Source organism: Megachile rotundata, chromosome 11 (assembly GCF_050947335.1).
Source record: "Megachile rotundata isolate GNS110a chromosome 11, iyMegRotu1, whole genome shotgun sequence".
NCBI classification, from domain to species: Eukaryota; Metazoa; Arthropoda; class Insecta; order Hymenoptera; family Megachilidae; genus Megachile; species Megachile rotundata.
This window is the reverse complement of record NC_134993.1, coordinates 13,483,246-13,507,325: the sequence shown is the minus strand read 5'-3', so window position 1 is coordinate 13,507,325 and position 24,080 is coordinate 13,483,246. Positions and strand designations below refer to the sequence as shown.

Below are 24,080 nucleotides of genomic sequence, written 5' to 3'. Positions count from 1 at the left end.
CTCAAAGAATGTTGTACATTATTCCAAATACTAATATAATCCTTGTATGCTACTAGTTTTTAAACGACAATGAACAAAGTTTTGCCAAAATATGTCACTGTATTTTATCCCCAAACATTTTACATGATAACTACATCTTACATAATAAAATTTATCATATATGTATATATTTACTTATATACACACATTCGCACATGTGCACTTTTCACATACATTTTTATCATTTTATTGATATTTGGTCTAACAGAAAATCATTCTGTAAATTAATTACTGAAAAAGTTGTAAACACGCTTAAGATACATTTTTAGTATCTTTCTTCGTTAAAAATTATTAATGCTACCTTAATTTGAAGTATTTATAGGCAACTCGCTTGATATTTGTTGTTTTTTACTGAACATATATCAACTATGTGCATAGGCGATAAAAGATTTTATAAATTTATGTTAGTAATGAGATATATATATATATATATGTATATATATATCTAGAATATAAAAATGTAATGTAAATAGTTTTTATAATCCATTATTGTAATTTCAAGTAAAAAAATATTTACAGGATATACTACCCATTGTTAACTTTGATTTACAGTACTTTAATATTTACTATATGTACGTCAGTAATTAGAATAACGAGAACAAAATATTCCAATTAAAGCCGACAAGCTCAACTTAAGGTAACATCTAAATTAAAAAAAGTTTTTATAAGAATTGTCTGTCTCATAATGGTACAGAATTTGGGACATACAAATTTTTCACGTCAATTACCAACAGACAATAGTTATTAACAAAATCTTAAGTAGAAGTATATTCATTAAAATATAATTTTCGTACAACTAAATGCGTTATTTGATTATCGTAAATATTTTAACATGGAAAGAAGTAATGCATCGAGTTATTTACATCGTTAATGTAAATACGAATTATTATAAATTCTTAATCATATTATATCGTCAACGTTCATTTCACATTTTACCGAAACAATATTCAAAAGAACCGGACGAAATTTGATGCTGCTATTTCGTTCCTACTAAACCTATCAATAAAAATATGAATGGAATAAGTGGTAAACATCGAATTGTGTACGTTACGATTAAAACTTATTTTCTAAAATTACAGTTCCTTTTTTTTCATTTATCTATAAAAATGATTTCTGATTTAGAAGTTTCATTTATACAAAATTTTACAAAATTTTAACATTATGTTTTTATGATAAGCACTATCGTACGTAGTAAGCATATGTAAGTTCAAATATAGTGGGTGGTCACAGAAAGAGAAATCTTTATACCAAATATTCGTGCAGTACACAATATTGTTATATAAAATATGTTTCAATATTTTTCGATCATCGTTAACTTTACATAGGCATTGTCAAAAGTAATATAATCGCTGTAACTAAGTTTTTATCAGACGCTGAAAATAACAAATTTGTACGATTATAGAATATTACAATAATATTCTGAAGTATCAGTACTTTATAATTAATAAATGTTAAAAGAAAATAATATATCTCAAAACGTCTGATAACAACAGAAATAAAACTCTTCATACAAAAGTTGCTTCTCACCTGTCTCTGAAACTAAAGTAGCTTCTTGATTGTTATGTGCACTTAATGTTTTATATAATTATATTTATAACGTGCTTGTGAATCGTATTGACAAAATTTTCCTTCTATCAAACACTGAACGATCCATGTTGCAGAAAGCAATGGAATTTGTAATTCAGTGGCTTTTTCTATTGCCCAAGATGGACACGAATTGTTTGTAAGAATTACTGTTCCATTTACGAAACCTTCCATTGTATCTAAAAATAATCACATATTTTTAAATAATGATTTTTAATTTTATACTTTTAATTATATACAATTATCAAAATGTTTCATACCTGGTTTATCTGCTAATAATACAACAGCACCTGCATTTTCACAAATTTGACGCCAAAATGTAACAAACTGCTTATTAAACTCTGTAACTGGAATTATTACAATGATTTGATTCAGTGGTTTGCTATTATGTCTTTGGAACATTTCTACATATGAATTCTTCTCCAAACTCCACCCTGTAGGTAATTTATCTTCAGCTGGATTTACAATTTTTCCCTATAAAAATATTTATATGGTTATAAACTTGTTTATGATTACATTTATTTTTGATACTTACTTCTTGACAACATCTTATGATCCAATTATGATGATACGCTGGTATACCAACTGAGAGGCACAACAAAGTTTTCGCAGTTGTGTTTGGCACGTTTGTTATTAACTTTGTGTTTTTATATTCTTCCTGTGGTATTTCATTGAAGTCTGTATAAACTTTACCGCCACCTGCTACTATTTGTGCATTCAATCTATCTCTTATAAAAGGTTTCTTTGACCATTCTTCTTCATTCTCTGTTCCCGGATCTGAACCATAATCTTTGTTTTCAAGTTGAAACCGGTCAATGCTTTCTACCGGTGCACAAGTAAGGATGAAAGACATGCCTTTAAACAGATTCGAATCTGTTGGTGGAATTGGACCAAATATTGCAATTGTTTCTTCATCGTCTACTTTCTTTTTACTTCTTGATTTACTTTTAATTCGATTTTGTGGTCCTTTAACAGTTTGCTCGTATGGAGTTCCAACTATCTCGGACTGTATACCAATGGAAAACATTTCATCCTTTAGAGAAAGATTTGAGTCGCTAGAAACAAGATCACTTTCGGAAGATGCTTTCTTTTCTTTTTTCATTAACGAAGATATACCAGAAACAGATGGTTCTGCCTCGATTTTACTCGTGGGTGTTTGAATCAATTTAGCTTTGGGAGTTAAATACACAGGAGTGGCAATACGTTTAGAACGTCTTTTACCATCAATCATATTATCTAGTGTTATTTGACCTAAATGTTTTGGTGTTACCGGAAGACTTTTATTTTCAGAACCCATTTCTTCTTTTAGCACTTGAGCTTGATCAGTAGACAAGAAAATGTCCTTAACCTGAACTCGTAATTTTTCTCCCTCGTCCGTTTCCACAGTGTAATATACTTCGTTATTTACAGTTTGAGTTTCTACGATTATACCACATGATCCATAATCATCATTTGAAGTAGTAGCATAAACAGACAAACCCTCTTTTAAAACTGATGGTATCGGTATAACAAAATCTTCTATAAGTACTTTACTTTTTCCATCAAGGAAGTTTACTTTATACTTTATTTTTACTTTATCGGTAACGATACCAGGGTAATAATTATTGTCAGACCATTTAGCGAAAACATTTTTACCAATTAACTCATCTGTGATTACTTGTGATAGAGATTTTGCTGGTTCATCTATTGCAGTTAAAGTATTATCTACATGTTCTGTTTTATTCTTTTTCCTGTTTGGGGTACTGCTTTCTGTAGATTTTAGAAGATTCGAAGAGGCTTTATTTAATCCTTCTGATTGACCTTCAGATTTTACACTTTTACTTCTCGCCCTTTTTACCGATTTACTCTTTTTACTGTTTTTTGGGGTTTGTATTTGTGCTACTTCTTGTGGAACTTCTGGCGTAGAGGATCTAAGTTTTTGCAACTGATCATCTATTCTCTCATTACTAACGTTACATGTATCAATTCCACTAAGTTCTGTATTAACAAAATTTAAAATAGTCGTTGTGAGAAGGTGACTATTTTGCCATTCTTTACTAAGTCGTTCATAGGCTTCATCTAATGCTTGCTTATCATTCAATAAATGCATATCGTGAGTTTGCTTTTTTGCATGTTTTGCAGGTGCTCTTGGCAAAGAAAAATGTGTGCTATCCCTTATCGCAAGTTTAGCTGCTAGTGAGGCAGCACTAGATGCAGAACTTAAAGAACTGATTGTGGATGCAAATGAAAGTCTAGAAGGATTTAATTGATATAACTGCGGATTACTATTGACTGATCCTGGAGATGTATCTTTATTGTCATTCCCAGAAATATCTGCTAGTGAAGCAGAGGTATCGTTATTTTTCTGCCGTGCTAACGTAGGTTCTGCAGCAATAGTTTCGCATTGTACACCCGTGATTTCTTTATTTAGAAACTCCTTTGTACCTTCATCAATATGTAGTAAGCATTTCATTCTAACATATATACCAATTTCTTTTTCCATTTGGACAGCTTTTGTGATAGAACTGCTATGAGTTAAATTTGATTTACTTTTATCATCTACTATAAAAACATCAGGTTCATTATCACTTACACTTAATAAATCAGCATGATCATTTTCCTTAAGTGTAGAAACTGGTTTGCTCTGCTTATTCAGATTATGTACAGGTACCGAAACGGGGGTGTCTATTTTATCAAAGACAGCTGGTACATCACTAAATGTATCAGATTGTAAACTAGCTGTACTGTCAGTATCACATCTTTTAGACTCGCTGCTTCCATTCACTAATTTATTATTAGATTTAGTAGATTCAAGGGCTGACTCTTTGGTACTTTCTAATGATTTGAAACTAAATTCACTACTGCTTTTACTCTCATAACAGCTTTTATATATTGTTTCGGACTTTGTATTATCTAAAACATTTTTGTCTATTTTTAAATCAGAATCTTCTTGTGATGAGTCTAATACAATTTTCTCTCCTTCTTCATCAATTTCTACGATCTCTTTGGGTTTTGATTTAATTTCATTAACTGCAGTTCGATCATATATGAGTTCTATGCTGTTTCTTGACTTACATAAACTTGCAGAATTTAAGTTAGGGTGAGATTCATTTGTTATTTCTTTTTTTGAAACTGATGTATCTACAACTTCACTGCTTTTTTGTTCCAAATTAGTATGTGCAGACTCAATACCGTTTTCTTTATCTTTCGTTTTGTCACTATGCGTTACTTTAGAATCTTTTGCAGAAGTATCAACTAAATTTATACTATCTGCATTAGCATTATTTGAATCGGATTTCGTTTTCTCAGTTGTTACTACCTTTACAGGAGACGTAGAATCTTTTTCTTTCACTTCAGTTTGTGATGACCTGTTGTCGTTAAGTTGCACAGTACTTGTTATATCAGAAACTTCTTCACTGTGTTCTTTATTTGCAATAGCTTCATTCAATTTTGAGGTATCATTGAAATTTTCATTTTTATCAATTTCATAATCTTTTACTTCCAATTCAGTATGTTTTTCATTCTTAGTATCTTCTTTATTTATTACAGATTTTTCAGCTACAGTTTCGATATCTTCATCTTCTGCATCTTGAGTTTCTGCAATTATAACATTGGACTCAGAATAATCTTTGGGAAATTCCTGCTGAGAATCCTCGGATTTAAAAGAGTGACAACTTTCTTCTTCTTCAAATACTTTCTTCCCAGAAATTGTCACATCTTCCTTAGATTCTGTTCTTAGCACTTTATTGGGTATATCATCAAATGATTCCGCTTTACGTTTCAAGCCTGTTGTTGTGCTACTAGAAACTTGGTTTTTGGAAGGTGAACAGGAATCAGGTGGTGTACATTGTATCACGTCGTCTTCTTCATCAGATTGTTTACTTTTATTTTCAACAACATTCTTATCATCTTTTCTACTTTCTTCTTTCTCTTGAGGCAGTTCTGTACTTTCTACACAATCTGTCTTTGCTAATTTATCTTCCTGTACATCGTGTTGAGCATCAGTCAATGTTTCCGTTACATTTGAAGTTGTTTCTACATTATCAACAGAAACAGTTTTCGTATCCTGCGTGCTTTCCACCTCATTTTCTGATTTATCAGACGATTCTTCATCGCCAATATCTACTAGATGAAAATCTTGGCTCTCGCCATAGGCACTCAATCCACTACTTTCCAGGACATTACTCTTTTCCAAACTTTCAGAATATGTATCATGATCTTCCATTGTACAAATTTCCTTTTTCTCCATTTCTGACATTCTTATATTTTTTTTAATAACATGCTAAAATAAAAAGAAATAAAAAAAATTATTTTTTACGAAATATTGTTTTACAACGTATTTTATAAAGAAAATTTGAAACGGAATTGAAGAACACCCTGTATATCAATACGGTGTTTACCAACGAGTATGGAAGGTTACGGCGGGAACGTCATGTGATAATGAGAATTGATTTAATATCTTGATTTACGAAAATTCGAACGTACCACAGATGATTACATACAGTCAGATGTGTTTTTCTGATAGGATTATTCCTATTTTTTTGTTAAAATATTACATTTGCTGTCGAAGATAAATATGTTCGCCGGCCGACGAAAGCGGGATCTCATGTATTCCTTGCACTCGGCACTTTTACGTTCTCCTTTCTTCCCTTTGTATTTTATATTTTCGCTTCTTTGCGCTCTTTTATTACTACTCTTGAAACTTACATTAATAAACCGGTCTCCCATAGAAAATACCACAGAAACTCCACTTTTTGTTCACAAAGGAATACAGACCATAAAACGCCATCGCCACTTTTATTAATCATAGATTATGTAATTGTAGATTTGCAGGGTTTCGCGCGTAAGCATCAAAACATGTTCCTAAACCGGCCAATCACGTTCCTCGTTGGAAACGGAAGTGTTCATAAAGCGACACGATATCGCTACATGTAAATAAAATTTCAGTAAAGTACTACGTGCATCATATATTATGCATAGTCACTGTAACTAGGAAAATTATAAATTAAACTTGTCTATTTCTGTTATATTTTTATCTTTCTTTGTTAGTTGCTGATTGGTAATTTATTCATTTTTTTGGTATAACAATCGTTACATGTAAATCTGCCTTAATCGACAAGACTCGCCTTTAGTGTTGCTGCGCACGTTCTGTGCGCAACGCTCCCACGTTTATTCAGAATGCAATTAAATGTCACTGTTTTGAACAATTAAAGCAATTTTCAAATAGTAAATACATATATTTTGAAACAAATATCATTGAATTACTTGTATAATTGTATTTTTATTACGACTTAATATAAATATAGTTTAATTCTGATTTTACATATTTAATTCGTGTTTGGCGCCATGAGATTTGAATTTGGCACCACGCAATTTTCCTGATTGCGCTTTTGGGCGCCTTATTCGATAGATTCCTAAAATGTAACTACGCAGTGACAAAGTATACACACTTTCTTACATCGCACTGCACAATTATTGGAAAATAATCATGTCAGATCATAATAAAGATATAATACTTGAAATAAATCAACTGAATTTAGAATTGAGAAAGAAATTGGAAATGGTTTTCAAGTGGAGAGGTATAAACAAATTTATTTGCATATTTTCAAGGTCGAAGTTTTAACTACCAAATGTTTTATATCATTTCAGTTGAATGCGCGCAGTTGCAATTGGAATTCTTAAAATTATATACTCCAGAATGTCTCGAAATTTTTGAATCATTTAAACAAATGAACGCGAATATGGACTCAGGCAATAAGTCATCAATGTAAGGAGTCTTATGACGTTTGAAATATATGGAGATAAATACTAAACAATATAAAAGACGATTATGTTGAAATATATTTATTACATTCGAATATAGGACTGACACATAGAATGTACTCACAGTTTCAATAACGTAAAGATAGACAAATATACAATACACTTTTCTGTTATCCAATCACATGGAAATTTATGCTGTAATAGACTCATTGTCCCTCTTGTAAATTTCATTATATATCCTTCGATGTTGACAAACTTTGACGCATACTTCAACATTTATAGTTTAATGACGCAAAGATGGAAGAAACAAGTAAATTCTAAATAGCAACACAATGTAATGGAAGTATGTATTATAGAAGCACAGCTTCAAAGTTCCTACCATTAATAAATTAAATTATAATTGATAATTAAATGTTTTCTATTTGACAACTGAAATTGTTACATGAATGACACCGGTTTAAAATAAAATCTTTAACTAGCGCTTAAAGTAAAAAATTAACAGTGTTTAGAAGCTATCATATTTTAACTAATTAAAATGTGACGAAAATTTGTAACCACTCATGCATTACGAAAAAATTCGTAAGATGATAATCGTATTATACTCTTCGTGTAACGTCTCTTTTAAAATGATTTTTTATTATACAGTCCATTTTGTTTGCGAGGTATCTACTCGAGTTGCATGTAATATTTGTACCGATTACATAGTTCAAATTCTGTTTTATCGACAGGCAAATCATCACTGATTTTATTCAATTTTATTCAGCTCAGTATTGAAAAGAAATTCAATCGTTCTTAAAAGTTAATAACAAAACATTAGTCGATAATTATTGTCATTCATCTTTCGTCGTATTTATTTCAAACAAAAGAACGAAGAAAAGCATAAAAAACACCTCGCAAATAGAACAACCCTTTCGGTCTCTCGAGCCACTCTATTACACGCAAAAATCTGAGATCATTGTCAACCATATTCGTCAATATTTTCACGTGTTCTCGAATCGACTTTCAATTCTTTCCCGCGTCTCTTAATCTACCTTAAACAAAAATAATAGTTCATTCTTTCAAGCCAAAATTTAGACCGATCTACCCCTGTTTGGTCGCACACAAACTAAGCGAGATACTAAATATTAATTACGGAAAATAAAGCTCGATTCGAGGTCACATTTCATGGAGAGCCACACAGCTTTTCACGACAGAGGATTTTCTCAACGTGACGTGGACGTCGCGTCATTGGTATACTCTTTCCCGTAAGGATAGCGGAGATAACGATGAGAGTAACGATAGTGATAGCGTCGCAAACAGGACTCGTTGCCGTTAACGTGACATTGCATGGAGACTGCTGCTGGTGGTTGCAACTGCATCAGTATCAACGCTGTGCTGACACACGCCTCCCCTGCTTTCTGTCCCTCTCGTATTTCCTGTGTCTCACAGATATTTGTCACCTCTACTGCGTAGTTGGATACGCACTCAACTTCCAAATCATTCTGGACCTAAAATTAATTTATAAACCTTAGAGTTAGACTGGTACAATTAATACTTGGTACAATTAATTTATAAAGTTCAGAGTTGTACTCTTGGTAGACAACTAATTATAAAACTTCAAAGACCCATACGCATGCCAAGCAGATCTGAAGCATCACACAAGGAAGATAAAGCATCTGCGACTCGTCGCCAGCCAAACTATCCGCAGTTTTACATCGCATCTCGATCGCCTCCAGTTCCGGGCAGACTCTATTTTCCTCGAAAGCTTCGTTCTCGATTAAACCGTTGCCCGAACGCTTGTCACCGGCCCTTTCTCGAAAACTGGACGTCTGATTATTCTGTAAACGATTGATCTTCTGCGCTTCCATTCCGTTCACGTTGTTCCTCAGTTCGTTCAGAGCTTTCATTTTCTCGAGTGCGTATGCAACGGCTACACGGGCCTTCACCTGTACAATTGTGACATTAATAATTGTTACATTGTTAATAATTGTTACATTCATGCGTCACACCTTCTGCAAATCTGCACCCTCTTCTGAGTCTGCGTATCTCAGAGCGTCGTCGACGATCATGTCCCTAATGTTCTTCTGTCTGTTCATCTGTTCCTTCCGCATATCCTTCTGATAATCTCGGTCATTCGCTTTTAGGTTCTCAACCATGTTCTAAATAAAATTTCTCTTATTATCATTAACATACTTAAAGTAGATCATAGGACATTATATATAATTTCAACATATGTTGTTGAACACTTTACCTCATAATAACGCTGCAACATCCAGTCATCATCTTGATTCTGTGTTCCTTGACCAGCCATGAAGTTGGCCTTCTTCCTTCTCCGGTCCATTCCAAAGTACTGAGACCAATCAACGCTCTTCTTCCTCACCTCGATGTTCTTCGACTTGCTCAGTTTGGTTGCGTTCTCTTTCTGACCCTTTGGTGGAGGACTCACCTTGGGAGACTCTGAGGAACTCTCGTGTTTGGACTGATCGTGGTCATGATCGTGGTCGTGATCGTGATCGTGGTTATGCTGGTGATCATGGTCCTGGTCGTGGTCATGATTGTGGGTGTGGTTGACAGTAGATTGGGTACCAAACAGTGCACCCAGATCTTGCGCCACCTTAATGCACATTACATCTCATTAACAACTTGATGTACTTTAGATAGAATTTTACAAGGAGAGTATGCTACCTTAGGATCTGTAACTTGTTTCTTGGTAGGTAAGGGTTTTGGACTTCTCTTGGCAATGGGATAACGCTTGGCCATGCTTCTATAGGTTCCCAGATCACGTCCTATGGGATACCTGCCATTCACATTTCTTCGCTCAGCTAAGGAGGTGTACAACAAGTTTGGATCTTGCTCTAAATCATACTCGTTCTCTTCATTCTCTCTCTCCTGTCCCCGGTACAAGGCTTCCTTGTTCATCAATTCACCCCAGGACATTTGATCAGGAACTCTGTTACACAATATTTCTATTAGCGTTCATAGAAAGTTGTAAGAATAAATGAAATTGGTACTCTCAATTCTATGAGTTAAATTTTTTTGCAGATTCCACAAATCTGTGATCTCCACATTAGATATAACCTATGCTGTTATGGAAGTAATGTACTAACTCTTCAGGTTTATTGATTCGTTCCCCTTTGAACTTGTGGCATACGTCAAGCATCTTTTTCAGGATCACCTTTGCCAGCTCCTGGTAATATTCGTTTGATCTGTTTAGTCTCTCTGGACCTCTTTTACGGTTGGTTCGCTCGCGCTCTCGGAACGACGACGTGACGGGTGCCTCCTGGACATATCAATCATTAAATCTGAAGCTTGCAACTAATAAATATATACCACAAGTTTAGGGACAAATATCTCCAGAAATACAAAAGGACTGATACAATAGTTTTTACATTTACAATGAATAGAAATGAATAGAATTTATGGGTAATATCTATCCTAATGATTACAATTAAAAAATCCTATTTATCTCTTTCGCAGACAGTGCCTATATATATGAGGCTATATATTTTTACAAAATTATTTATGTAGAGATAAATGTGTCGTTACAAGAAAGCATCAAAATGCATTACTTGTTGAGGGTTGTTCTCCAAATAGTCCATCAGAGCTTTGTCCAAATAATCCATCAGTGCTCTCTCCAGGACCTTGTCATTTATATCCGGAAGGTCGTTTCCCACCATTTCAAGCTGTCCAACGTCTACAATCAATTCGTACAATGAAAATAAATTCTAAAATGGAACAAATCAATGTGGGAATTAATTTTACCGCTGGGTAAGAATTCTATTTCCTCGTCCTCCTCCTCGAGCTCCCTGTTCTCATCATCAGGACGTTCCCTGTTGAATTTCCTGTCCCCGTCGCCGCCATGGTATTTGAAGGAGCGAAGCTCGTTGTAGTATTCTTGAGGATTATTGTCCAGGGACCTTTGTTTTCTGGTGATGGCGTCCAGTGCGCTGTTCAGGGACTCTTCCATGGACTGACGGGAAACGGGGACCAGCGCGGTTACTGTCCCCGTTAGGAGGAGTAACAACTGCCATTCTTGCAGCAGCATTTTACCTTTAAAATAAAGAAAGATGTTACAATTGGTAGGAGATGTGGAAAAATAATAATTGGAAGATTTGGAAAGAAAACTTTGAGAATTGTAAAACTGAAATTTTCAAATTCTCAAAGTTCTAAATTTCCAACTTGCCAATTTATAAATTTAACAAATTGAAGAACACCTTATACTAATATTTGTTTAAATAAAAAAAATTAGCAGCTCTCATTCCACCGTATTACAAGGGGAGTTTCATTTCATATTTTAGGAGTGGCCTGTTACCTAACTACGTCAACAAGCACCGGTAAAAGGGAGGTAGAGTGTCGGCTCGTCATAACAGAAAAGAAATCGTATTACTCGTACAATCAGCTTCCAGTTTGCGATCGATTCCGTTCAAAGGCCAGCGAAGAGTCCTTCGTTTTCCTAAAGACGCAGTAACAAGATCTGGTGATGCAACGAGGGATTGTTCTCGTACAAACAATTGTTTGGGATTCAGTCTTTGTAAGGGCAGATTGTTCCCTATTGATTAACGCCTACCGAGCTTTCATCTTCGTTTCCTTTTAATAATTCCTTGCGCTATTTTGATGTGTCTGTCTCGTGACGCACTCTTGGCATTCGTGACGCACCCGTGACGCACTCTTGGCATTCGTGACGCATTCTGGGCATTCGGGACGCACCCGTGACGCACTCTAGGTATTCGTGACGCACCCATGACGCACTCTTGACGTTCGAGACGCACCCATGACGCACTCTAGGTATTCGTGACGCACTCTTGGCATTCGTGACGCACCCGTGACGCACTCTTGGCATTCGTGACGCACCCGTGACGCATTCTGGGTATTCGAGATGCACCCGTGACGCACCCATGACGCATTCTGGGCATTCGTGACGCACCCATGACGCACTCTTGACGTTCGAGACGCACCCGTGACGCACTCTAGGTATTCGTGACGCACCCGTGACGCACTCTTGGCATTCGTGACGCACCCGTGACGCACTCTTGGCATTCGTGACGCACCCATGACGCATTCTGGGTATTCGAGATGCACCCGTGACGCACCCATGACGCATTCTGGGCATTCGTGACGCACCCATGACGCACTCTAGGTATTCGTGACGCACCCGTGACGCATTCTGGGCATTCGAGACGCACTCTTGGCATTCGTGACGCACCCACGACGCACTCCTGGCATTCGTGACGCACCCATGACGCACGCTTGATACTCGTGACGCACCCACGACGTACTCATAATATTCGTGACGCACCCATGATACACCTTTGACGCACTTATAACGCACTCGTACTTCAGCTGTGATCAATTTCATTCGAATTTTGAGCGTGCTTCGATTTAGAATTGAAGTACAATAATTTACATAGTCAAGATTGTAGAATATCAAGTTGATATAACATTTTAACTTTCTTTGTCCGTTTTAATATCGCAATGATAACTTGTCATTACTTCGGATGGAGCTGATAAATTATAGTGCAAGGGTACAATACGATTTTAGTGTAATACAATCGTTATTGTTTTATTATTGTAATGAAATTCTTGTTCTTTTGTTATTGTAATGGAATTCTTATTCTCTGATTGTCGTAATGGAATTCTTGTTCTTTCATTATAGTAATGGAATTTCTTCCCACTATGAGATTTAAGCGGTACATCAATTAATCGCATGGCCCTCTCGATGCAAGCATTTTCATTCGTTTTTTCGCCCCAGATCAATAGACTTAACGCATACCGGGCATACAATCAGCTTTGCCGCTTCTCGGTGGAATCCTATTAACACTGACCCCTATTCCGCCTACGAGCACGGTGAACGAAGTGGAATAGAGAACGCAGATCTTATCGGTTTGAGTACTATCCAAATTGTAGTACACCTTGCTGGAAAACTGGTGATTTCGTTACTTCATTCCTACCCACACATCTTTCTTTCAATAAGTGCTTTTTGAATCAAGTATGCAGGCTTGACATTTTCAAACTAACAAATTAACAAGTTTTCAGATCATAGTGAAGTAAAAAAATGACTACACTCTTGGACCATAATGAATTAGAAAGATTGTTGAACTCTTAAAGAACTTTAAATTTTTTAAGAAGGTATTAAACTCTCAAGGCATAGTAAATTTTTAAAAAATGACCTAACTCTCAAAGCAGAGTAAACTTGAAAAATGACCAAACTCTCAAGTCATAATAAATTAAAGATTAAAATACACTCAAAGCACAGTAAGTTTAAAAATCACCAAACTCTCAAGTCACAATAAATTAAAAATTACAATATTCTCAAACCACAGTAAATTTAAGAAAATGATCAACCTTTCAAGTCATAATAAATTAAAAACTACCATCTACTCAAAGCACAATAAACTTAAAAAATGTCCAACCTCTCAAGTCACAATAAATTAAAAATAACAATATTCTCAAACCACAATAAATTTCAAAAAATGTCCAACCTCTCAAGTCACAATAAATTAAATCTACCATACTCTCAAATCACAATAAACTAAAAAAATGACCAATCAGAAATGGACATACAAAGCTTACAGTGCTCCTGAGTGTACATAAGGTACATCTACATACATAAAGTATAAAGAGTACATAAATTTTCTTTAAATAAATATAGTTCACTATATCACAATATAATAGTGACTATATACTAATAGTATTTCGTTAGTATTATTTCAGTAACCATTATCGATAATCGTTATCGGGTTTTCTACATCGCAACCAATTTGCAGACTGGAACAATAACTGTTATCGGTAGAAAGCGTTTCACTCGAGATACGGTGCGATTGTTCACCTTTAACCTTTCGCTACCGCAACGTTAAATATACGATATTAATACATATATACAGCGTATATTTAACTTGTACACGGAAGAGATAAATTACATTAATTTCCTCTAAGCAGAATTTTAACAAACTTAATTGCATATGTACAGTCAAGATCAAAGTGTACTTAATGTGTACTTGGTATATTCAGTGTACTCAAGTTTAATTCAAAGTCTGCTTAAAGTTAATTTAATTTAGCCTCTTTCTTTGTAGTGTACTGAGTAAGAATTATGTGCATATAAAGTTACATAAAGTTATTTATATGTACATGCACATGTACATGTACATACACATGTACATATGTACACATACATTTCTATCTATATACTGTTATGTATTAGTCGCAGGTGCAGGACACTAACAGATCGTGAAGCAAAATTAGTTATCTAGGGTGATGTCAGAATTGTTCAAAATCTTCTAACTTCTCAAGCTTCTATATCACTAAATTTTCTTCTCATGTTAAATTACCTTATGTCACTAAATTTTGAAATTGCAGAATCCTCAATCTAGCAAGTCCCAAAGTACAATTCTGTACAATACTTAAGCTTCTACATATACATACTTAAACTTCCAAATTTTCAGCATTCTAAAATTCACAATACTTCAAATCCCAAGTTAACAAATTTCTAAATTTCCAAATTTCTGAATTTCTAAATTTCTAAATTTCCAAATTTCCAACTTTCCAACTTTCCAACTTTCTAACTTTCCAAATTTCCAAATTTCCAAATTCCCAACTTTCCAACTTTCCAAATTTCCAAATTTCCAACTTTCCAAATTTTCAAGTTTCCAACTTTCCAAATTTCCAACTTTCCAAATTTCCAACTTTCCAACTTTCCAACTTTCCAACTTTCCAACTTTCTAAATTTCTAACTTTCCAAATTTCCAAATTCCCAAATTCCCAAATTCCCAAATTCCCAACTTTCCAAATATTAAAACCCACAACCCTAAATTAACCCTCAATCACCCCTCCAATTTCCATAATCCTCAACTCTGACTCCCCAAATCTCAAATTCTGCAATTTCCAAATTACCCAATCTCTCCACATCCTCTCACACTTCAAACTCTTCAAACTCTTCAAATTCTCAAAGCAAAATAATCTAAAAGACAGATTAAATTAAAAGAACGAATCGAATAACTCTACTAGAAGAAATTTACTTACCGTTTTTAATGATTCATTCAACGTGTCACTAATCAGCAGTATGTTTTCCCGTTTCTTCCGTGTATCACTCCGTCGTTGATTCTCCGCAGTTTCATGGAATTTTGTCGGTCTGTGTGTGTACCATAGCTACCGATGACGAGAGCTTTTTATATAGGGGCCATGGTGATCGATAGAAACGCGCATGGATTTAGCCGTGAAACGCAACGACAGAAGCAGCAGCAACAAGTAAAGGCGTGGGGTGTTGCCTGTGAAAACAGACCGACAATACACGGATACTTCAGGGAAAAAGAGATAAACGCTTTTTAGAGAACAATGCCGAAAACCAACCGGTATTATGATTGAATTACTCGATTATTATTGGCAGTTTTTTCAGATCTTTGATCTTTGGTATGTAGGACATTGGACCTCAATATTCAGAGTGAACCAATGATGAAAGAGCCTTTGAGGAAAAACAGGATTTCTAAAAATTATTTCCAATTAACTCAAGTTTGAAAACTTTCAAACTTCCAGATCTAAAAAATTTGAACTACTGATGTTCTCATATTCATGAATGATATTTCTAAAGTTCATACTTTCAAAGTCTTCAAATTTCAACTTTCTTCAAGCACCATTTTCTTCAGGTGTACAATTTTCATGCTATAAAGTCCATTGCAAGAATCATTTACAGGTTCCTGGAAAGAAAATGGTTCATTACACATATTTTAATAGAAGAAATAAAATAAGCTACATGCTACAATATTGTGGTATTGAAAGAACTTATTAAAATATAAATTACCAGTCGCCATTTTGTATTACAATTTGAGATCAATTTCATAAGCCATCTTTGTACAAAGAATTTTTAATACTTAATCCTGAGATGTCAAGAGTGCGTCAAGAATATCCAGAGTGTGTCATGAGTGCGTCACGAATGCCAAAGGTGTGTCATAGGTGCGTCACTAATGTCAAGATTGCGTCATTAACGTCAAGAGTGCGTCGTGGGTGCGTCACAAACGTCAAAGGTGCGTCATGAGTGCGTCGCGAATGTCAAGAGTGCGTCAGGGGTGCGTCACTAATGTTAACAGTGCGTCACGAGAGTCTAGAGTGCGTCGTGGGTGCGTCACAAATGTCAAAAGTGCGGCGTCAGTGCGTCACCAATATCTCAAGAGTGCGTCATGAGTGTGTCACGAATGCCAAAGGTGCGTCATAGGTGCGTCACCAATGTCAAGAGTGCGTCGCGAAAGTCCAGAGTACGTCATGGGTGCGTCACAAATGTCAAAGGTGCGTCGTCAGTGCGTCACGAATGCCAAAGGTGCGTCATAGGTGCGTCACTAATGTCAAGAGTGCGTCGCGAAAGTCCAGAGTACGTCATGGGTGCGTCACAAATGTCAAAGGTGCGTCGTCAGTGCGTCACGAATGCCAAAGGTGCGTCATAGGTGCGTCACTAATGTCAAGATTGCGTCATGGGTGCGTCACTAATATCAAGATTGCGTCGTGGATGCGTCACAAATGTCAAAGGTGCGTCAAAAATGTCAAGAGTGCGTCATAAGTACGTCATGAGTGCGCCATGATGAAAGATTGAATATTTTCTTCTGACCTTACAAATCATAGTTGTAGCCTTTTTTCTAATACACTAACTCCATCTACAAATCAAGATTTTCCTTAAAAGCAAAGATAACATTGAGTAAAAATTTAAAAAAAATCAGTGATAATACCAGAGATTAATAAACGTAGATTATCCTGCAATCAACTAGTCCCACATTTAGTCCTACATATTTCTACATTTTCTGCTGTCCATCAACGTGTCACAAGCACGAATCGAAGCAGGAAATTTTAAGGAAAACGTAGATCGATATAGTGTGCCGCAGGATAATTCCTTTTGAAAATCTTCCCTTCATTCTTGAAATAGATCCCCGTCTTCTAGGAAGAAATTCTGAAATTAATAATACGGCGGTATCGAAAAGTCTACGATCAATATTCAAACTTGGTAATCAAGGGTTGAATATCTGGGGCGATTCAGTTTTGAGAGGTCGAACTTTCTTGAAGAATATTCTCACGGATTCGCGGGCAGTTTTTATGGCTTCGCCTTCTGTATTTATCGGACGACGTGTCGCTTCCATTAGAAGGAATGCGACCACCCATAATGTGACCAACGTTCTTCGGAAATCATCTATAACTTGACCCGAGGAACAATATTACTTCCGATACCGTGTTCTGAAAATATACCACAAACATTTAATAGTTACACGTTAAAAATTATAACAATTATAATAATAAAGATTGACAGATATTAAAAATTATAGTAATAATTATTTAAAAAAGATCTTTATCTAACTATGCTTCTGTACATCAAATTTTGTCATCCTAGTCTGTCGAATCACATAAACAAACAGATTCTAATCAGTATTTATTTTGACTTTCAATAATCCCCGATACGTATCTCCATAAACATACTCTTCAATCGTGTCAAGTACCAAAGTGCGCTTTTACCAGTTTTAGGAGCCAAAACCTTGCTACATTTTTATTTCCAAAACGTCTAGTCTCAATAGCAGATGCAACGCGTCTTATCGTTCACATTATCACCGATAAGCGATCGGTCATTATCAGACGATAAGAGTAAAAGCGGGGAATCGCTCGTCGATCACGCGAGAGCAATATACCGAATTCCACCTGTTGGTCGACTGCTTAAATCCCCCGAAAACACGGACGACGGTGAGAGCTTGAAACAATATCTTTGTGTGGTGACCCTCCTCGCTGATCGATCCGCGTAAATTTGTTGAGACGTGGAAATTAATTACTTGGGCAAACTGACCGTATTCGCGAAAAGAATCGCTGGTACAATGTGAAATATTAATGGCAATTCGAAAGGCGCGGAAAAATGAACGTTAGTGCTCTCAATCGTGATACATTTGGAACACCGACCGATAATTATTCAGGTACAGAATTTTCAGCCTTATTCGGTTTCCCTCCAACTCCTATTACCAACGGTGTTAGTAAAATATACCATTAATGACATCAATTTGCGTGGTACAGTAAGCTCTCGTTATATCGCCGCGTCTTAAGGTATACAGCTACGAGCACGTTCGTTAAATGACAGCCTGAAGTTATTCCTCCCGTGAGTCGTCGTATTTTTAATTTAGCGTTTCCTACGACGAAAAAGCAGTGTAAAAACATGGTAATAAATGTGATATGTTAGATAATTAATTATAGAAAGCAACAGTGCAGGCAATGAAGTCATAGAGATGCGGCGGAACGAATCACAGTCGTTGCCTCCCGTTTTTTCGCATCCCACTGTTATCACGGCGCAACCGGGTAAGTAACAAGATCACAATGAGAAGTTATCTGATCAACAATATTGCGAATACGCTTTATCATGTTGCGATATCTTGTATAATATTATTATGTACAATAAAAGAAACACCTTTTTGTAGGAGAAGTTCAACATACAAGGAGACCAATCCCTGTGAACACTCAGGACTGGGTATCGACTACGAGGACGCAGATAAATGCACTCTCAGGAAGCCACTTTCTGGGAAACGTGGAACAATTGGAAATACAACAAATCGTCGACTTGAGTACATGTTCGTAACTCCCTTAAATGTAACAATAACAACGATAATATGCATTGAATTTATATAATCTAATCTAATTTATATAATCTAATATAATCAGACATATAATGTACGAGTAATCATAATTGAATGTACCTTGTATAATAATAGGTGAATTTTTAATATTGTATCATACATCAGTACGCATTATATGACCACGTGTTTTATAGCTAGTTATATCGTCACGTATTATATCATACTACGGCGTTAATATAACTAGAAGTATCTAAACACTTTAAATTTGTCTGGAATCTAAATTCATTGCAAATATCCAAACCTACTTGACTATTTGTACAATAAACGTCGCAGAACTCTTCTCTTAATATCCTTGCGTGTTCAGCTGACGTTGGAGAAAAGGCGGTTATTGTATTAAAACAGTAGAATCCAATCTGCAAGCAACGTTTAATTTAAATACAAAATGCAAGCTTAATATTAACTGTATTATAGATAATATTAATAAAATTAGTAAAATACTTTGTGAATTAAAGTTTATTTGTTTGCTTCAGTACTTGGCAGAGCAGATAAAGGATTGCAGTACAGAATCAAAGTACCGCAGGCTGAAACGCTGTTCCTAGCAATGACAACGAAACCTGAAACTCAATCGAGTTATCCAAAATGGATCCATGATCACTGTAAGTTCAACGTCTTGGACCGATGTGGTGAATTATCATTTGTTATGGATATAAATTCTCGATGGAGTCGCATGCTTAGTAAGCTACGAGTAAGTGAAGCTTCCGGGATGTATACTACGCAATTAGTATACCATCGCTTAATTTTCGATGTGAACAGCTTCAGTTGAAGTTTAATGATTTTTTACTCGCAGAAGGTCACAGTAGTCAGCGCAAATGTGATCGGTACAGTAGAAGAAAATTTCAGTATACTCGGTCCAAGCTTCACGGTTTACGACGAGTCGAGAAAAGAACTTTGCAACATATACGGACCGAACGTTTGTGGTTGCTGCATGTACGAAGAAGCGCAATTCCAAGTATGATCGACTCCTTGCCTCGATCGATTCTTTATATTTTAAATATCTGTATATCCTTTAATCGATACATCGATCTTTATGTCGTGTTACCAGGTAATCTCTATTGACGGTACTCATCAAATTGCATCTCTGATGCATCAGTGGAACAACAATATTCACGATTATACTCTATTAGTTACGTTCCCTGCAGACACGAATGTAAAATTGAAAAGTTTGCTTCTGGCTGCAGCATTTCTAATGGTAATCATTTAAATTTATTATTTTGTTTTATTACGTTACCATTCTATGGTTAATCTGCAATGTAAAAGCACTTCCATTTTAGAAAACATCTGCTTTACCGACTGAACAAGGGGATGTTTTTATACATCCTATTTAGCCTAATTGTCGCTCCTGAACTTTGCTACTTTTTTTCTAGATCTAAATATAGATTCATATTGTCATCAAATGTTTATTCAATATTACAGGATTACATGTATTTTGTAAGAAGACCATGAGTCTGAAGAAAACGAACCGTATCTCGTCGAGGCGCAATAAAAGATTGAAGAAGAACGCTACTGACAACTGACTGTAATATATTTTAACAAAGTGTATATTTTAATTGACGAAATATTAGTTGAAATTAATTTTGGTTTATTGATTTAAGAATACGTTGTCTATCGGATCTAGGAACCTCTGTATGTACAGTGTTAATTATAGTTTGTCTATCTCGTATCTATACCAAGCATACAAACCTCTCTTATTTTATCTTATCACTAATACAATTTTATAAAAGCTTTGTTACGTAAATTTTGTGAAACGTTTTGTGTAAATAAGGAATTTCTCCCACATTGTAAGCCCTTGATCAAAATATACTTTCAAATTATAGCATCTATATAGATAAATAGTTAATGTTTTTAGATACATATTTATTAAACACAATAAACGTATGTAAAACATTGACTGGTGTTTTTAAATACATATAAAACAGAATATTACCTTGTTATCTTTTAATTGCAGATTACATTATACGCTATAACAAAATGGATCTTTTGAGTATTATTGGCTTTATAGTTATAATTTATTATCTTGTATACATGATAGTTCCCTGGTTTTTAGATTGTGATATAAATCTTGCTTTGCATGAAAAATTTGGAAAACCTATAAGTGAGTAGTTTGTAAACATGTATACTTTTTTCGTTCTAAATCACTGTGTATTCCATTGCATTTCATAGGTTCTTTACAAGGGAAAGTGGTATGGATAACTGGAGCATCAAGTGGAATCGGGGAATATCTTGCGTATGTATTAGCAGAAGCTGGCTGCAAGCTGATTCTGTCAGCGAGAAGAGAAACAGAACTAGAAAGAGTAAAAGCTAATTGCCTTCAAAGTAAATGAAAATGATATACATTTTTGAAACTTCATAAATATATTTGCTGTTTTTCTTTATTTTTTTAAGTATATTTGTCATAATTATTTTTATTTACTTTTAGAGAATGCTAATTTGCAAAGCTCAGATATCGAAGTACTTGTAATGAATGTTAGAGACACAAACAGTCATGAATCTGCATTTAATCATATTATTGCTAAATTTGAAAAAGTAATACTTTGAACCTTTTGTTTTAATTAAAAATTAATAAATGAAACCTTTATTATATTATAAATTAATTTCAGTTGGACATATTAGTAAGTAATGCTGGATGTTCACAACGAGCAGAATGGGAAAAAATTGACATAAATGTTGACAAAGAGATGTTTGATTTAAATGTGTTCTCACACATAGCTTTAAACAGATTAGTAGCAAAGTACTTTCTTAACAGAGGTACAGGTCACTTTGTAATTACTTCAAGCGTTGCTGGAATTGCATCAGTACCATTTTCTGCTACTTACTGTGGAACTAAACATGCATTACATGTTAGTGACATTAAATTACAGCTATCACAGTTATATATTTACACCAATTATTAATATATTTTTTATTGTTCATAGGGTTATTTTAACGCTTTTATGATTGAAAAACTAGGTAAAAATGTTCAAGTCACAATAGCATGTCCAGGACCCATTGAAACTAACTTTTTGTCACAAGCATATACAGAACAAATTGGAAAAGTAAGTTTAAACTAATCTTGTCATAAGAAATTTAAAATATCTCGGTATATTTTTTTTACAGACATATGGTGAAGAAATAAATAAAAACTCGTTGAATAAGCTTAGTCCCGAACGCTGTGCTATATTAATGGGAATTGCAATAGCAAATGGACTAACTGAAGTATGGATTAGTAGGGCACGTGTGCTTCAGTTAATATACCTGAGATTGTATTATCCAAATATAGGATCTTGGTATAATATTTTACGTTTTTAGTAATCATAATATTTTATTGTATGTGCTTCATGATAATATTACACTTTAGGATATTTAGACTTTTGGGACCACGATTTCTGCAACGTCTACGAGATGATAAAGCAACGATTAAACAAGAACAATGAGTATATTATATTTACATTACATATTAACTTTTTTACCATGCATTCATACTGTATAAAAGTTTCTACTTTAAAGTCGTTTAAAAATCACTTTAATCACTTGTTTATGGTATCTGTAAAAACAAAGGTATTAAATAAATTCAACAAAGACAGTATGCTACAATATGAAATCACGTTTCTGTTTCATTTATTTCTAACGATTCATTTCTACGCTTCTTCCCTCTCATTATTGCTTCTTTAAATAATTTACAATAAAATTCTATAGTACAAGGTGTATCATCATTTCCAGGAACAGGATAAGTTATAAGATTTGGATTACAATTTGTATCAACAATGCCAACTGTAGGTATAGCCATTTTGGCTGCATGTGCCACTGCTACATGCTGCTGAATTACAGATTCCATAGTAGTAAGAAATATGCACAAATCTGGTAACCTAGTGGTTGTTCCAAATTCAGCGGTAGAATTTGTGAATGTTCCAAGTTTCCATTTTCTAGTATGTGCGTATTCATTACATTCTTTGGCAGTTTTTTCTACTATATAAGAGATCTGAGGATTTTTTGCTATGAACAAAATAATTCCACCTCTATATGCTATGTGAGCTGTAAAATTTAACGCATCTCGTAAAAGCTCAGCAGTTTTATCCAAATCAATTATTAAATGCCCTAGTCTTGAACCAAATATAAAAGGTTTCATAAGGTCATTTAAGGAACCTTCCTTATGACCAAAATGTACTCTCGCATTAAATAAATCTTTAACAGTAAACATATCATGAACATGAAAGTAATCTGGATGACTCAAAGGATCTATTTCTTTGATATTGCCTGAAATTAAAATATTGAGTTTATAAATATTAAGAATATATGTTTTATACAACATAATATATTTTTACCATTTGTGGTTGTTTCTTGAGGCATAGCTTTCGTTGATAATGTATGCCTAGGAAAATGCATCATTGGCCTTACAATACTCCAATCTTTCCACACTAGAACAAAATATAATTTACTTCATATTTATAGTATATAAATTATAGTCTAAGAATAAATATAGATTTACATTTAGATGAAAGCGTTCGTGTTACAAAGTAAGTCATTGTGGCAAATTTTTCACTTTAAAGCTTCGATTATATACTAGCAAACAACTTTGTCAGAAAATAAGTAGATTTATCAAAATTTGTAAGTTGAACTTAGCAGGTTAGACAAATTGTACTGTCGGTGTAAATGAAATCTATTTCATTGTAAAATCTAAAACAAAAACTGATACTAGTTTAATATGATACATTTCAACAGTTTTCGCTAAATTATTATGTACTGTAATAAGTATTGCTGTCCTTATATACACAGTATATTTAAATACACCATAATTCCACCATTAACTAAGCTATAACTGTGTTACCGATACCACGTGTGTATATACATACACCATGAACTAGCTACTAGCGACACTATGCGATGTTCTATTATAGGAACAATAGTGAAAATAAATGGTTATGATCAAATTTTTAGACAACATTTTATACTGTAAATTTTGTATATATTGTACAATAAACGAAAATATTTATTTAAGAAAAATTGACTTAAACAATCATCTTATGAAACAGTAGTAAGAGTTAGTAGCGTTTGGTACCCTTTCCGAGTTTCCTCGGAAGGTTATGTTTAACATTTAGTGAACAACGCGCATTTGACGAATAG

General features: G+C 34.4%; 6 protein-coding genes across 26 annotated transcripts; 3 read left to right on the top strand and 3 right to left on the bottom strand.

The window, feature by feature from the left end:
• Nucleotides 1-79: 79 nt before the first annotated feature.
• LOC100877346 (uncharacterized) lies at nt 80-6,422 on the bottom strand. 3 transcript variants are annotated; one of them, XM_003699234.3, is made up of 5 exons: nt 6,088-6,422; nt 2,159-5,884; nt 1,884-2,097; nt 1,567-1,802; nt 80-1,412 (listed from the first exon to the last, which is right to left on the bottom strand). In XM_003699234.3, exons 2-4 carry the CDS (start codon nt 5,858-5,860, stop codon nt 1,609-1,611), a joined length of 4,110 nt encoding a protein of 1,369 aa, XP_003699282.2. In that variant the 5' UTR covers nt 5,861-5,884; nt 6,088-6,422; the 3' UTR covers nt 80-1,412; nt 1,567-1,608. The 3 variants fall into 3 exon arrangements, with proteins under 3 accessions (XP_003699282.2, XP_012135099.2, XP_076393764.1); XM_012279709.2 differs by having other exon boundaries at nt 80-1,035; XM_076537649.1 differs by having other exon boundaries at nt 80-1,802.
• Nucleotides 6,423-6,982: 560 nt separating this feature from the next.
• Nucleotides 6,983-7,554, top strand: LOC143265447 (uncharacterized). The gene is made up of 2 exons (XM_076537689.1): nt 6,983-7,181; nt 7,252-7,554. Exons 1-2 carry the CDS (start codon nt 7,091-7,093, stop codon nt 7,371-7,373), a joined length of 213 nt encoding a protein of 70 aa, XP_076393804.1. The 5' UTR covers nt 6,983-7,090; the 3' UTR covers nt 7,374-7,554.
• Nucleotides 7,431-16,276, bottom strand: LOC100877270 (uncharacterized). The gene is made up of 12 exons (XM_076537673.1): nt 16,136-16,276; nt 15,933-16,031; nt 15,688-15,820; nt 15,361-15,605; nt 11,107-11,394; nt 10,914-11,038; nt 10,452-10,624; nt 10,030-10,294; nt 9,596-9,958; nt 9,354-9,503; nt 8,976-9,290; nt 7,431-8,852 (listed from the first exon to the last, which is right to left on the bottom strand). Exons 5-12 carry the CDS (start codon nt 11,387-11,389, stop codon nt 8,568-8,570), a joined length of 1,959 nt encoding a protein of 652 aa, XP_076393788.1. The 5' UTR covers nt 11,390-11,394; nt 15,361-15,605; nt 15,688-15,820; nt 15,933-16,031; nt 16,136-16,276; the 3' UTR covers nt 7,431-8,567.
• Nucleotides 16,277-16,430: 154 nt separating this feature from the next.
• LOC100877153 (phospholipid scramblase 2) lies at nt 16,431-20,551 on the top strand. 10 transcript variants are annotated; one of them, XM_076537683.1, is made up of 8 exons: nt 17,910-18,272; nt 18,370-18,451; nt 18,547-18,648; nt 18,768-18,917; nt 19,454-19,668; nt 19,771-19,932; nt 20,026-20,172; nt 20,397-20,551. In XM_076537683.1, the coding sequence occupies exons 3-8, from the start codon at nt 18,579-18,581 to the stop codon at nt 20,424-20,426; spliced, it is 774 nt and encodes a 257-aa protein (XP_076393798.1). In that variant the 5' UTR covers nt 17,910-18,272; nt 18,370-18,451; nt 18,547-18,578; the 3' UTR covers nt 20,427-20,551. The 10 variants fall into 10 exon arrangements, with proteins under 10 accessions (XP_012134934.2, XP_076393792.1, XP_076393798.1 ...); XM_076537682.1 differs by having other exon boundaries at nt 18,533-18,648; XM_012279544.2 differs by lacking the exons at nt 17,910-18,272; nt 18,370-18,451 and adding an exon at nt 16,431-16,854.
• Nucleotides 20,296-22,560, top strand: LOC100877233 (dehydrogenase/reductase SDR family member 7). Of its 6 annotated transcripts, none has more exons than XM_012279584.2 (9): nt 20,296-20,499; nt 20,576-20,606; nt 20,929-21,075; nt 21,144-21,296; nt 21,400-21,506; nt 21,581-21,820; nt 21,896-22,015; nt 22,077-22,246; nt 22,318-22,560. In XM_012279584.2, the coding sequence occupies exons 3-9, from the start codon at nt 20,952-20,954 to the stop codon at nt 22,391-22,393; spliced, it is 990 nt and encodes a 329-aa protein (XP_012134974.2). In that variant the 5' UTR covers nt 20,296-20,499; nt 20,576-20,606; nt 20,929-20,951; the 3' UTR covers nt 22,394-22,560. The 6 variants fall into 6 exon arrangements, with proteins under 6 accessions (XP_012134974.2, XP_012134981.2, XP_003699281.2 ...); XM_012279591.2 differs by having other exon boundaries at nt 20,576-20,761; XM_003699233.3 differs by having other exon boundaries at nt 20,296-20,761.
• mRpS2 (mitochondrial ribosomal protein S2) lies at nt 22,549-23,949 on the bottom strand. 5 transcript variants are annotated; one of them, XM_076537685.1, is made up of 4 exons: nt 23,810-23,947; nt 23,446-23,633; nt 23,282-23,374; nt 22,549-23,219 (listed from the first exon to the last, which is right to left on the bottom strand). In XM_076537685.1, the coding sequence occupies exons 2-4, from the start codon at nt 23,480-23,482 to the stop codon at nt 22,561-22,563; spliced, it is 789 nt and encodes a 262-aa protein (XP_076393800.1). In that variant the 5' UTR covers nt 23,483-23,633; nt 23,810-23,947; the 3' UTR covers nt 22,549-22,560. The 5 variants fall into 5 exon arrangements, with proteins under 5 accessions (XP_076393800.1, XP_012134990.1, XP_076393801.1 ...); XM_012279600.2 differs by having other exon boundaries at nt 23,701-23,835; XM_076537686.1 differs by lacking the exon at nt 23,446-23,633 and having other exon boundaries at nt 23,810-23,949.
• Nucleotides 23,950-24,080: the final 131 nt, after the last annotated feature.

Bases quoted from the DNA above. Each gene is read 5' to 3' on its own strand.
- LOC143265447 (XM_076537689.1), top strand. From the start codon at position 7,091: ATGTCAGATCATAATAAAGATATAATACTTGAAATAAATCAACTGAAT. The intron at 7,182-7,251 runs GTATAAACAAAT...ATATCATTTCAG, and splicing joins AATGGTTTTCAAGTGGAGAG to TTGAATGCGCGCAGTTGCAA.
- LOC100877270 (XM_076537673.1), bottom strand. From the start codon at position 11,389: ATGCTGCTGCAAGAATGGCAGTTGTTACTCCTCCTAACGGGGACAGTA. The intron at 10,295-10,451 runs GTTAGTACATTA...ATTGTGTAACAG, and splicing joins CGAATCAATAAACCTGAAGA to AGTTCCTGATCAAATGTCCT. The intron at 9,291-9,353 runs GTGTGACGCATG...ACAATTGTACAG, and splicing joins AGGGTGCAGATTTGCAGAAG to GTGAAGGCCCGTGTAGCCGT.
- LOC100877233 (XM_012279584.2), top strand. From the start codon at position 20,952: ATGGATCTTTTGAGTATTATTGGCTTTATAGTTATAATTTATTATCTT. The intron at 21,507-21,580 runs GTAATACTTTGA...AATTAATTTCAG, and splicing joins TTATTGCTAAATTTGAAAAA to TTGGACATATTAGTAAGTAA. The intron at 22,247-22,317 runs GTATAATATTTT...ATTACACTTTAG, and splicing joins TATCCAAATATAGGATCTTG to GATATTTAGACTTTTGGGAC.
- mRpS2 (XM_076537685.1), bottom strand. From the start codon at position 23,482: ATGACTTACTTTGTAACACGAACGCTTTCATCTAAAT. The intron at 23,375-23,445 runs GTAAATCTATAT...ATTTTGTTCTAG, and splicing joins ACGAACGCTTTCATCTAAAT to TGTGGAAAGATTGGAGTATT. The intron at 23,220-23,281 runs GTAAAAATATAT...TCAATATTTTAA, and splicing joins TCAAGAAACAACCACAAATG to TTTCAGGCAATATCAAAGAA.
- LOC100877346 (XM_076537649.1), bottom strand. From the start codon at position 5,860: ATGTCAGAAATGGAGAAAAAGGAAATTTGTACAATGGAAGATCATGAT. The intron at 2,098-2,158 runs GTAAGTATCAAA...ATATTTTTATAG, and splicing joins TCATAAGATGTTGTCAAGAA to GGAAAAATTGTAAATCCAGC. The intron at 1,803-1,883 runs GTATGAAACATT...GATTATTTTTAG, and splicing joins ATTATTAGCAGATAAACCAG to ATACAATGGAAGGTTTCGTA.
- LOC100877153 (XM_076537677.1), top strand. From the start codon at position 17,889: ATGCAACGCGTCTTATCGTTCACATTATCACCGATAAGCGATCGGTCA. The intron at 18,649-18,767 runs GTAAGTAACAAG...ACCTTTTTGTAG, and splicing joins TGTTATCACGGCGCAACCGG to GAGAAGTTCAACATACAAGG. The intron at 19,669-19,770 runs GTAAGTGAAGCT...TTTTACTCGCAG, and splicing joins GCATGCTTAGTAAGCTACGA to AAGGTCACAGTAGTCAGCGC.